This window comes from Arachis hypogaea, chromosome 8, assembly GCF_003086295.3.
Source record: "Arachis hypogaea cultivar Tifrunner chromosome 8, arahy.Tifrunner.gnm2.J5K5, whole genome shotgun sequence".
NCBI classification, from domain to species: Eukaryota; Viridiplantae; Streptophyta; class Magnoliopsida; order Fabales; family Fabaceae; genus Arachis; species Arachis hypogaea.
In genome coordinates, this window is record NC_092043.1 from 16,263,622 (window position 1) to 16,277,256 (window position 13,635).

Genomic DNA, 13,635 nt, shown 5'->3' on the forward strand with positions numbered 1-13,635 from the left:
AACAAACAAAACACCACCTTCAAAACCATATTTAAATTCTTGAGTCGAGCCTAGGATCTCATTCCTAATTAAAAAAAAATAATAATAGAAGGAGTGACGTGGTTTAACGCTCGGAGACACAAGCCGAGGCATTTGGCAACTATTATCGCTTGGCACTTTCAAGTTTCAACAACCGTCGGTCCATTACTGATTCTTTCTTTCAATTTTCTCATTAAATCCTTCTTTGAATATCACACGCACACTAAACTCCCAAATTATACCCTAATCTAGAAACTAAAACACTCATAAACTGAATCAAATTAAAGTAAAGGAGGTCATTTTACTCATTTATCATAATGACTTTTTGCCCCCTCCCCCGGTCGCTCTCTTAAGTCTTAATTGTAGACATGACTTGAAATATTTATTATTGATAACTTATATATCATTTATTATCTAATTATATTTTTATATATAAATGAAACATTTCTTGGTGTCTAATTTTTATATTCTAAAAATACGTTATTTTTTAACTGTCAATTACATATGCATATATAGATATTTTCTTTTGAAAAGTTTATATTGAAAAATAAGATTTTAAATTAATAATTATAAATATAAATAAATTCTTTTAATATATTTATATTTTTAACAAGCACATATTTGTTAACGAAACTATATATGAATATTGTTGACTATAACGTTTTTTTCCTAATAACTTTCAAAATGTTACTATTTTTAGTTAGATTTGTTTTAACTTTTTAATAAACTTAAGCAAAGACACACTGTTAATTCTAACAAAAAGAATAAATTTATTAAAAATGACTTAAAAATTTATTAATTTTTTATTTTAAAATAATAAATGTATTAAAAATTATTATTATTATTATTATTATTATTATTATTATGCTGTGTGCCTGTTTCCTTAGCTGAATCTATATCTATATCTATAATTTATATAACCAAGTCACTTTCCAAGGTCATAATGGTCATCGCATCGCCAATCTGATTCGCCACCTGAATCTGACGGCGGAGGCTGCTCGCCAACACGCTCCCTCGCATCTCGGTTACGTGCAAAGGGCCAGCGCGTGATTTCACGCAGACAGTAACCTACCCCTTCTGTCGTTATTCACTTTCCCGTTACACGTGGTTTCGTCCGTTAATTATTTTCTATTAACTTGAGCTGTGCCCCTGACGCTCTCTGGCAGCAGCGTGAGATTCGGTAAGACACGGAAATATTCGCTACACCTCACTTCTCCATGCTTTCCTAGATCCTCATAATCCAAGCCACCCAATCACAGGAAAATTAGTCAGATTACAGAATCAAAAGGGAAAGAGGGCAAGAAAAAGAGTCGAACACCAGGATTCACATGAACCTCACCGCACTTTAACATTTCAACTTTCTTCTTTCTCACGAGAAATTATTATTTAATCAAATTAATAATTCATTAATAAAATAAATAAAGCTCTTCTGCACCATCGTGGTTCTTTCTCTGAGTAAACAAATTCCCATTGCGATCTTTCTCTCCCCGTGCGTCTCTTCAGTGAGAGATTTCTAGGGTTTTCACTGAGATTCAGATTTCGCGCGCTCGCAGAAAACTAGGGTTTTCGATTTTCTTCCCCTCATTTTGTACCATTTACCTTCTTGGTGAAAACGAAAGGTCATTGCATTGGTTCTTGAATCCCAAGATTTTCGACAATAACCGAAATCGCGCGAAAAAATCTCAGCTCATTCCCTCAATGTAATGACTTCTGTCGTCAGCGAATGGCTCAATTTCGTTTCCGGCGGCTCCGTACTCTTGCCATACTCGTCCTCGCCTTCGCCGGTGCCGCCGTTTTCGGCGATGGAGAGCAACGGACGGCCCCGACGATCGACAATAACGACATAGAGCAGGTGACTGATCTAGATTGGAGCAGGTTGTTCCACCATGACTACTCGCCGCCGTCTCCTCCACCTCCACCACCACGCCCGCCGTCGGTTTCTTGTGAGGACGATCTTGGCGGGGTAGGTTCGCTAGACACGACGTGCCAGATAACGAACGACTTGAACCTCACCCGCGACGTGTACATAGCAGGGAAGGGAAATTTCAACATCCTCCCCGGTGTGAGGTTCCATTGTGAGATTTATGGGTGCGTTATAACCGTCAATGTCACCGGGAACTTCACCTTAGGCGCCAACTCCTCGATTGTGACTGGAGCCTTCGAGCTCGAATCGGAGAACGCCGAATTTGGTAACGGTTCGGTGGTGGATACGACGGGGATGGCGGGGAACCCGCCACCGCAGACTAGCGGGACGCCAGCAGGGGAGGATGGAGGCGGCGGGGGCCACGGTGGGAGGGGCGCGAGCTGCTTGACGGACACGTCGAAGCTGCCAGAGGATGTTTGGGGAGGGGATGCGTATGCTTGGGATACGCTTCAGAACCCTGAAAGCTTTGGGAGCAAAGGTGGGTCTACGAGCCTCAAGGTAGACTATGGTGGGTTAGGTGGTGGGATTGTGAAATTGATGGTTCATCAGGTTCTTGAGATGAATGCTAGGGTTTTAGCTGATGGTGCAAATGGAGGTAACAAAGGTGGAGGCGGCTCTGGTGGCAGCATCTACATCAAGGCTTACAGAATGTAAATAATTTATTCGTTTATTTTGCGTCTGTGTTTGTGTGTGTTTCTTGATTGACATAAGAATATTCTTGTTGATTTTGAGCTATTTCAGTTGTCATATATCTCGTGGTTCTCTTGTTGGACGATTTTGATATTCATCTTGGAATCTTCATTATTGCTGTTTTCACTGTTGTTTTCATTTTTTAAGGTATATGTATATTATAAAACAAATAACAAAGAGCAAAGAATCTGTATTTTGATTTCATTTTTAAGTATGGCTACGTAAATCGACACGCATTTAAAGAACAAAGAATCATTTGTCATTTTGTGAAGTTAAGACGCATATTATCCCTAGATTTGAAGTTTGTTTTTGCCTTCTAATCTGTTTATGACAATATCTACACACAAAATAGCATGCTGAGCCTGGAACACACTGTCTCTTGCTTATCGGATTCCATGGTCTTTTTCCCATATTGATATGCGTTAAGTCAAAGACATGTATTGCAACTAGTGGAATGTTTCTACATTTGTTCTGGTTTTAATTGCAGCTGAAATGTAATTACTATTCATGAAAATTGCTTGTATGCTTTTTCATTGATCTCTTTAATTGTTTTAAAGAGCAGGACTGGTGGTGGGATGATAAGTGCTTGTGGTGGTGATGGTTATGCTGGTGGTGGTGGTGGCAGAGTTTCAGTTGATGTTTTCAGCAGGCACGATGAGCCCAAAATTTATGTACATGGTGAGGATTTCATGATTTCATTATATTTAGTTCTTTATGAATATACCTGGCAGAAGAGCTTCTCTGCAGATTAAGTACTCATTTTATGCTATGCGCTTAATATATAGTGTGACATGACCCTTTTTTCCTTTTTTTTTTTTTTGCACCTGGCAGAGGAGGAGGGGGTTTTCTCCCACTTTGCCAGTGAAATTTTAGTTGCATTCTAGAATTAACTTGCACTTTAGTTATAAACACCTAGGATTTGGGAATTACTCTCATTCTACTCTGGAGTTTTCTTTAACCAGCATCCTATTTTTATGGACAACCCTGGAAGGTTGGGCAAGAGATTAACTTGTTGCATGAAAATTGATTGCTTTCTCTTAACTTCCAATTGATTTTGCTATTTCAGGTGGTAGTAGCGTGGGCTGTGCTGAAAATGCAGGTGCTGCTGGAACTCTTTATGATGCAGTTCCTCGAAGCCTCATTGTTGATAACTTTAACATGACAACTGATACGGAGACACTTCTCTTGGACTTTCCTAATCAACCTCTTTGGACCAATGTTTATGTTAGAAATAAGGCTAGGGCCACGGTTCCTTTGCTCTGGAGTCGTGTACAGGTTTGTCAAATTCAGCTCAACACCCATTTCTCTCTGGAGTGTGTTTTTATATCCCTGTGATAATTTGATTGATGTATATTTCTTTACACTGCAAGCTGTCTATGCCTTTCTTAATCTTAAAACCATATATTTGTGTTTTCTCTTATTCTTGATATATAAGAGATTGATTATTTTTTCAAGAGCTTTGTTGGTATTCATGATCTAATGTTCTCGCCGTTTTGCCAGTGTATTTTTACGATGCAAGGAGAAGGGTTGTGGCCTTGTGGGGGGAAAGGGGGGAGGTTGTTAGGTTTGCATAGAGATTAGAAATATGAAAGCTCATATGACCGTCACTTTAGTATTCTGTTAATATTATTGGTTTGTTTCTTCTTAGTGGATGGCTTTTTTATTTATTGTTTTTTTCTTTTTTATTCTGTCTCTGTATTCCCTTATCTTTTTCTGGTGAATTCTTTTGTCTAAAAGAGAGAAAGTGAGAACCTTCTGCTCTTCTTTTAGTCTTTGCTTCTTTAATTGGTCGTAACCTAACTCGTTGGGTCATGGGGTTTCATCCGATGGCTTTGGTAGAAGTTAAGTTTCATGTCCACATACAATCTATGCTACAATATGATGTACTCTGCTATAGAGCAAAGCTCTCCTACTTCTAAGGAGGTTGGAGATTTCTAAGTGTGACCACTTTATGTGGGATAAATTCAACTGTTAGTGTGATATGGTTTGAAAGTTCATAGCCTTTTTATCAGGATGTCTTTAAATCCATGTTGAGGTTTTCAAGGCTTTGTTACTGTGATATCTGCTTCCATGTTTGTTTTTTGTCCTCTTTCAAGGTTTTTTAGAGGAGTTCTTGTCTTCATCTCTCTTTGCAATTCTGTTCTGGCATGTTAATTCTTTACTTCTATGCAAAAGAGTAAGATATATTGTGATACCTGTTTGTTTTTCATCTGGTTTGGAGAAAAAAAAAATATCTGCCATGTAAGGAAATTAGTTCAACTGTGTTTTCACATTCATTATATAGGTGCAAGGACAGATAAGTATCTTGCAGGGTGGGGTGTTGAGCTTTGGGCTGCGACATTATGCTTCTTCAGAGTTTGAGTTACTGGCTGAGGAACTGTTGATGAGTGATTCTGAGTTGAAGGTAGTTGGAATATCTGTCAGAATTTGTTTACTAGATCTTGTTTGTTGAATCTTCAGTCATTCTCAATCCACTAACTGTTGTATCTTCGAAGTGTGAACTGAATGTTGACTCATACACTTCTTTATTTTCGTCACCTATTTTATCCAGAATTACTAGATATAAATGAGCATATCCGAAATGAGCTGACATTAATTTATGCCTTATATTCACTTATTTTGTGTGGCAAAGGTATATGGGGCTCTCCGTATGTCAGTAAAAATGTTCTTGATGTGGAACTCAAAGTTGCTCATAGATGCCGGGGAGGGAACTGCTGTGGCAACTTCTTTGCTTGAAGCTAGTAATTTGATTGTTCTCAGGGTATTTAACAACTCTGAGTTTAAAATGTTATTGCATGTGTGTGGTCTATCATTTAACTCATCTGGTTTTATTGACAGGAGTCTTCTGTTATACATTCTAATGCAAACCTTGGAGTTCATGGACAAGGTCTATTAAATTTGTCAGGGCCAGGGGATTGGATTGAAGCTCAGCGCTTGGTTTTATCCCTATTTTACAGTATTCATGTGAGATTTTATTTTTATACTGATCATTTTCTGTTTTTGCCATTTGATTCATCTAATATGATGAACTGGAATATTTCCTTTTCCAGAAATATTTTAATATTATTTCATTTTTTTCCTTCTACTTTGGGCATAGCTGCCGAGGTATTGCTTGATGGGTATCAGACTTCTTCAGCTTATGGAAAGCAATGCTTCTTTTTTTTCCCATTTCTTTTATAGTTTCATTTTTGTTTTTATTTTACTAGTTTGCTGGAGAAGATATGCTGCTTCTGATTAATAATTTGCTGCATGCTATGCCCTTGTTAAATTTTTAGTTTTAAAATAAATCCACACAACATTTTATGTCTATACCAGTGAAATATGAATATCTTACATTTGTTATTTTATTGTAATCATCGAATGCAAATTGTTCTTCCTGGATAATAGTTTAGTAAAAGATTGTAGTTGCAGTGAAGTTCTTCAATTCTCCGAATAGAATCCTTGTATTCAATCTATGATATATATAGGTCCATAATTCAATGGATACATCTGAAAACCGTTATTTGGCTCCATTCTTATATCCAATGCTATATGATCCATGTAGCCGACCTCACATAGTGGAATAAAGTTTTGTTGTAGTGGTAGTAGTATTCTTATACCCAAATCTTTGCATATATAGTTCATAATGATAATAATCTCTTTACTACCTATATATATTTCTAAAATTTATTTTGAAGAAAAAGCATCTTTCTGTTTATGCCAAAATATTTATATTTAGATAATGATAGTAATCTTCCTAAAAATTTTTTTTAAACTTAAATGAAGAAACTGCATCTTTTTTGTTTATGCTGAAATATTTAGAAACTGTTAAGAGAAAAATTCTCTTATAGATTGCAAACTTTTGTTCCTCTCTACATTTTCATCTTATCAGGATCATAATCTTCATGTGATGCTTATTGTTTACCTTTTAGATCAAATATACTGTCTTCCCCCTTTGGGTACCTTCCTTTTTTTGGTGTGTGTGTGTGTGTGGCTCTGTTGCAATCTGAGATGTTCTTGGTTCTCTGGACTTAGAACCATATTGTTAACTTGCTTTGTGGCAGTAGCTAATGTGATAATAGTGCATGTGTTTACACTTTGGTTAAGCAAGATTTAGTCTTAACTCCCGAACCTGAGTTTGCTTTTGGCATTTTCGGTAGGTTGGGCCTGGGTCTGTCTTGCGTGGTCCATTGGAGAATGCAACAACTGATGATGCGTATGTTTGGATATTGTTAAATATATTTGTTAATTTCTCATCTCATTCTGTACACTGATTTTTAGTTCTGCTAAATTTATGTGCTCTTATGATTTGACAGGACTCCCAAGCTTTATTGTGACAATGAAACTTGCCCTTTTGAATTACTTCATCCTCCTGAAGATTGCAATGTGAATTCATCATTGTCATTCACACTTCAGGTACTTGTGAACTATCCTGAAGTGTGGTGAATTTGGTTATCCTTATATATCTTTAGTTGAAAGTTCTTGTGTATCTTCCTTTCTAGATCTGCCGAGTTGAGGACATTCTAGTTGAAGGCCTTATTAAAGGTTCTGTTGTCCATTTCCACAGGGCAAGGACCATAACTGTGGAACCTTCAGGATTAATATCGGCCTCTGGAATGGGTATTTTTCTTTTCAAGAGGCTATTATCAGCTGTCAATTTTTAGCTGAAACTACTGTTCATTTCTATATTCATTGTGTCCCTTGAAAATTAATGTTCACAGGCTGTACTGGTGGTTTGGGCCATGGAAATGTTCTAAGCAATGGTGTTGGCAGTGGCGGTGGGCATGGTGGGAAAGGAGGGGATGCATGTTATAACGATAGTTGTATTGAAGGTGGCATTTCATATGGGAATGCAAACTTGCCCTGTGAACTTGGTAGTGGAAGTGGAAATAGCAGCTCAGCTAGTGGAACGTCTGGGGGTGGTATTGTAGGTAAGCTTATGTTTGGATCAGTTAATTAATTGGTTCATTTTAAATACTCAAAGATGTTGATTACTACAAGTTTTCTTTAACTTCCAATCTTGTTATGTGTGCTGTGCAGTCATTGGATCATTAGAACATTCTTTGTCAAGTTTGTCCATTAAAGGTTCTATAAGTGCTGATGGAGAGAATTTTGAACCAGCAACCAGGAGGGAGAATCTTGCAATTTTTGATAATTTTACTGGAGGTTCTGGGGGTGGATCTGGTGGGACCATACTATTGTTTCTCCATACCCTTTCACTTGCTGAATCAGCTATTCTTTCTAGTATGGGCGGTTATAGCACAAATGGAGGCGGCGGTGGAGGTGGTGGACGAATTCACTTTCATTGGTCTGACATTCCCACTGGAGATCTTTATCAGCCTATTGCTAGTGTAAAAGGAGACATTCATACTGGGTATGTTGCTTAGATTCTACTCTGTGTGCGTTCTGTAAGTTTGCTTCTGAATTTCCTTAATATTTATGGCTGCAAGTAAATGGCAGTTCTGAGTTTTTTCTTTTACATTCATATGTTATAATGGTAATTTCAAAAGGTTATCCTTTTATATGATTATAATAGGGGAGGACAAGGTAAAGGACAGGGTGGTTCTGGAGAAAATGGGACAATAACCGGAAGGGATTGCCCCAAAGGGCTCTATGGGACATTTTGTGAGGTATATTTTCTTAACAGTTCCCACAATTTAATTGTAATTCCACATGTATATGTGGTCTTGCTTGATCATGAGTTTCCATGGATGTATGATCTTGTATGTTTCTTGGTGCTGTGGTTTACATCTGTGACTATTATTAGACATTGGCATTTTTTTTTTTGGGGGGGGGGGGGGATAATAGAGTCATGCCTGCACTCATATACTATGGTGCATTATTTTTGTCATATTTAGGTGCTGCATTATTTTTGTCAACCTCAATATGATGCTGGTTGCGGGCAGTATGATTTGTAAGTTACATTTCTGAAAGATATGATATACTGGTATATCTACGTGTGGGTTTTTTTAATACTTATTGGGATGTTAATATGTCAAGTTGTAGAGTAGAAAAGAATTTCTAATGGTTGAAATATCTGTCAAAGGTAATTCAGTGGTGCTTGTGGTTGCCATAACTGCATAATTTTTTTTGTAATAACCTTAATATGGTGATATACTATAATGATAAATCGGGCCTTTCTTGAAGTGATATGATATTAGTGGACGGAGTTGCAGTAACTTTTTATCCAACTCCTTTTAGACCAAATAGAAGTTCAGGAGCTTGAAATATGTTGCAAGTATTGATAGAATTGACGGTGGTGGATTTGACTTTTGTTTGTTTTTTTTTTTTTTTTTGGGGGGGGGGGGGGGAGTAAAAGAAGAAATGAGTTTGATGGAACCTGGGCCTTCTTTTCTGCAATGTCAAAGTTGTGAGCTTTTTGTCCATCATGCCTTGCATAAGTTCATTTGATGTGGCTGCTGCCCGTTGTTTTCTCTACCTTTCCTCAATGGCAGTGAGCTGCTTGACTGCATCCTACCTTGCCCTCAGTTCCTTGGCTGCCAATGCTTTTGACAATGTTGGATTGGAGGAAGCTTAGTCAAATTAATTGGAACTTTGATTTGTTTACCCCACTTCAATTCTAGGAGCATTCCATCTTCTGTGACTAATTGTTGGTTCCACTTCTAAATAATCTACTAAGGTTTATATTTTTTGCTTGCCTACAGGAATGTCCAGCTGGCACTTACAAGAATGTTACTGGATCTGATAAATCTCTCTGTCGCCAGTGTCCAGTTAATGAGCTTCCTCATCGTGCATCATATATTACGGTTCGAGGTAGACTAGACAACATAAAGGATTTTGACTGAATTAGCACAGCACACTATTCTGTTTTATTTTGAAGAATTATATTGAAAGTTAAAATGCACAAATTTTCATATTGTCCAATTGTACAGGTGGGAATGCTGAAACTCCTTGCCCGTACAGATGTATTTCAGACAGATATCACATGCCAAACTGTTATACTGCTCTCGAAGAGTTAATCTACACATTTGGTGGTCCATGGTTGTTTGGTCTTTTTCTTACTTGTCTACTGATCCTGTTAGCACTGGTGCTTAGTGTTGCTAGAATGAAATTTGTTGGGGTTGATGAATTGCCTGGCCCAGCACCTACCCAACATGGTTCACAAATAGATCATTCTTTCCCTTTCCTGGAGTCACTAAATGAGGTATTCATCAAGCATGGTTCTTGTTTCCTTGTTATATTTATGAATTAAGATGCTTATGTCTTTCTCTCATTTGTTCTGCAATGCCTAGGTCTTGGAAACAAACAGAGTTGAGGAGTCCCAAAGTCATGTTTATAGAATGTACTTTATGGGGCCTAATACTTTCAGTGAGCCTTGGCATCTGCCACATTCACCTCCTGAACAGATACAGGATATTGTGTAAGGAGAAATATTCTCTGTTTGATCATTGTAGATTCGCTGGTTGGAATTTAAGAATCTAGCTAAATTTATTTTTTTTAGGAATATGTTTTGTCATGATATTAAAACGGATATCTTTCAACAATTGTTATGACAGTTTTGAAGGTGCATTCAATACTTTCGTGGATGAGATTAATGCTTTAGCAACATACCAGTGGTGGGAGGGTGCAATCTATAGCATTCTTGCTGTTCTTGCATATCCTCTTGCATGGTCATGGCAACAATGGCGTAGGAGATTGATGTTGCAACGTTTGCGTGAGTTTGTTCGATCAGAGTACGATCATGCTTGCCTTCGTTCATGTCGTTCTCGAGCTCTCTATGAAGGGATCAAGGTTTGACTTGTTTATATGTATATTGAACCGGTGAACAATCAAGTATTTGGTGGTATTTTTTACTTGTTGATGATTGTGTTGGTTAAATTGCATTTTTGAATCCTTTTGTATTGTGCATTCTATTATCAACAATAAATGTTAACTGTATCAGTATGGATAAATGGTCATCAGATGATCTAATGGTTTATTTTCATTTAATTGCCATCCCCTGATAGGTGTGTTTTATAGTTAAACCAACAATGATCTTGTCATACGAGATGCCTTCTAGTTCATTGCATTGTTGTTGATTGCTTTTTATTTTGTCTTTCTTTGCCCCCCTAAATGCTGAGGAATTCCAGTCAAAACCCCGGTGAACATTGATTGCTAATCTGAGATAAAAATCTCAATTGATTTAAAGTTCATTTTTTCATTGTATTTTAAATTGAAGAGCTGTTTGAAATAAAGATTTCTTAAGATATCTGTGCAACTTTTCTTTACAATTGAAATCAGAATGCTAATTGACCTGTGAAATTATAAAGGTGAATGCAACTTCTGATTTGATGCTTGCATATGTGGACTTCTTTCTTGGTGGAGATGAAAAGAGGACAGACTTGCCTCCTCGATTACATGAAAGGTTTCCAATGGCATTGATTTTTGGGGGTGATGGAACTTATATGGCTCCATTCTCTCTTAACAATGATAATATTCTTACCAGCCTTATGAGTCAGGTTTGTATAATGATTAAAATGAGTTTGACAGACAGATGCATTTTATTTGTTGCATTTTGTTCTATTTAGGGAAATAAAATTATTTGCGTTTTTCTAAAATGTTTCAGTCAGTTCAACCAACAACATGGTATCGATTAGTGGCTGGACTTAATGCGCAGTTGCGCTTAGTTCGTCGAGGACGACTAAGAGTAACATTTCGACCTGTCCTCAAATGGCTAGAGACTCATGCTAATCCTGCATTGAGTATCCATGGTATTGGTGTTGATCTTGGCTGGTTTCAGGCGACAAGTAGTGGATATTGCAACTATGGGCTTGTGGTTTATGCTCTTGAGGATGAAGGCTATCCGTCCGGTGCAGAAAATATTGATGTAGCTTCAAGAACTGAGGAAAGATCACGGTAATCCTTTTTTTTTTTAACTTTGCAACATCACCTTTTCATATCATCTACAGAGAAACTAATTTTCTTTTTCTTGTTGATCTATTGAAATTTATGGTATGTTTTTTGGTATGTGATAGTTGATATTATGATTTGGTTTATGTTATTTTTGTTTCCAGGCTTCTTAATATTAAGAAGGATCGACCCCCAGTTCTTCCAAGAAGCAGAGGTCACTTAAGCCCTCGTGGAAGAACTGAGAACAATTATATGAGGCGAAAGACACACGGAGCTGCTTTAAGTGTGAACAATTTGCATATGCTTGATGAGAAGAGAGATATCTTTTATCTTCTCTCTTTTATACTTCATAATACAAAACCTGTTGGCCATCAGGTATGTTGCATTGATCATTGTGTACTTACTAGATATAATTTATTCTTATTGTTTTTTAGAGCTGACATGTTCCCCCTTTCCCTTTTGCACTGTTGCAGGATCTTGTTGGTTTAGTAATCTCAATGCTACTTCTAGGAGATTTTAGTTTAGTATTACTTACGCTGCTTCAACTGTATTCAATTTCGATGATGGATGTCTTCCTTGTTTTGTTCATATTGCCTTTTGGTATTCTCCTCCCGTTTCCTGTTGGAATTAATGCTCTCTTTAGTCATGGACCAAGACGTTCTGCAGGCCTTGCACGCCTTTATGCTCTATGGAACCTTACATCTGTCGTTAATGTTGTGAGTTCTCTCTATCAGGTTTCAGCTGATCAGTTGCAGTTATTCTTTTACCTTATGCAATGGGACAAATGAGGTTTATTCATATTTTTTGTTAGGAGAATAGGGGGTTTAAAATAGGCTGGAAATTTTCACGGATGGGTTTAATGTGTAGTAAACTTACAGAGGTCTTCTATGAACGTTCTCATTCCATTTTTTTACTCCAACTAAACATACCTTAAAGAGTTGAATATATCAACAGAGAGACCCTTTCCCTTTATTTATTCATAAAGATTTAGCATAGCCCTCTTTTCAAATCTAAGGGACTTGGCTGTTTCTTTTGTTACTAGGTCATTGCATTTCTTTGTGGATATGTTCATTACTACTCTCAATCATCTTCGGGTAAAAAACAACCCAGCACTCAGCCATGGAGTATCGGCATGTAAGTGTATTCCAAGCTTATATATAACAGTTTTTTTTGCTTGGGAAATTTGATTAGTATAACTTTTTCTCTTTTCAACTTTATGTGGATGCAGGGACGAAAATGAATGGTGGATTTTTCCAGCTGGACTGGTATTGTGTAAATTGTTCCAATCTCAACTCATCAATTGGCATGTTGCCAATCTGGAAATTCAAGACCGTTCCTTGTATAGTAACGATTTTGAGCTGTTCTGGCAGTCATGATGGTATGTTCACAGCATATATACATATATTCAACATTAACTCATTTCCTCCTTCCCCTCCTTTTCCCTTGATCTAATACATGTTTAATTTGAGTACGGCCATCTAGAATAGGTCAAAGATTGACATAGAGATGGTAGGAAAACTCAAGGTGGGGAGAAATAGCACTACAGAAAATCCAACGTAGAGTTTTAGAGGCATTCATTACTGTAACACCTGATGTTCAATAGTTTTTGTTATAAAAAAAAAAAGAAAATATTCACCTTGAATTTTCCTACTGTGTAAATATAAAGTAAATAAGCACTCTCTAAATGTAGTTGTAGATTAGTCTTAATGCATACTTTGTCATTTTTGTTCACTTGGGAAATGCCCTCAAGTTTAGTAAAAATCAACCATGAGAATTTGGCAGTCTTGGATATAAGATTTTTTGAACTTCAACCCTCCGGCAACCTTGCCACAAAAGAGAAGTTATTGTTTCATACTTCTTGTTTCAGCTGCTGGTCATTTTTTTTGTAATCAAACATACTTATACTACAATTGTATCACTTAGCTTTTTTGTTTTAATTCTGAGTTGAGATCATGGCTGGTTTTCAAGGTTACGATTGATTATGCTACTGTGTATTTAATTATATTTAGATATAGCTTTAATCATGCAGATTTTAAAGCTTTCTTGGGTGGGGTTCTGGTTTACGTTTCTAGATTGATGGGGTGAGGGAGGAGCATATATGGGTCGTTGAGGGCTTGTTTCAGTTTCAAACATTTACCAAGCTTATTAGCTGTGCTTAAATGAGGGCTTCTTTT

At 37.0% G+C, this 13,635-nt stretch overlaps 1 protein-coding gene across 1 annotated transcript; it reads left to right on the forward strand.

Annotated features, from left to right (window-relative positions):
- Window positions 1–1,423: 1,423 nt before the first annotated feature.
- LOC112706318 (uncharacterized) lies at window positions 1,424–13,414 on the forward strand. The gene is made up of 22 exons (XM_025757569.3): window positions 1,424–2,592; window positions 3,195–3,310; window positions 3,699–3,907; window positions 4,917–5,036; window positions 5,265–5,393; window positions 5,471–5,596; window positions 6,772–6,827; window positions 6,928–7,027; window positions 7,114–7,231; window positions 7,333–7,542; window positions 7,652–7,985; window positions 8,148–8,241; window positions 9,277–9,385; window positions 9,505–9,776; window positions 9,865–9,992; window positions 10,129–10,363; window positions 10,882–11,070; window positions 11,178–11,467; window positions 11,626–11,836; window positions 11,935–12,177; window positions 12,504–12,595; window positions 12,690–13,414. The coding sequence occupies exons 1-22, from the start codon at window positions 1,742–1,744 to the stop codon at window positions 12,835–12,837; spliced, it is 4,380 nt and encodes a 1,459-aa protein (XP_025613354.1). The 5' UTR covers window positions 1,424–1,741; the 3' UTR covers window positions 12,838–13,414.
- The last annotated feature ends 221 nt before the right edge of the window (window positions 13,415–13,635 follow it).

Bases quoted from the DNA above. Each gene is read 5' to 3' on its own strand.
- LOC112706318 (XM_025757569.3), top strand. From the start codon at position 1,742: ATGGCTCAATTTCGTTTCCGGCGGCTCCGTACTCTTGCCATACTCGTC. The intron at 3,908-4,916 runs GTTTGTCAAATT...TTCATTATATAG, and splicing joins TGCTCTGGAGTCGTGTACAG to GTGCAAGGACAGATAAGTAT. The intron at 11,837-11,934 runs GTATGTTGCATT...GCACTGTTGCAG, and splicing joins CAAAACCTGTTGGCCATCAG to GATCTTGTTGGTTTAGTAAT.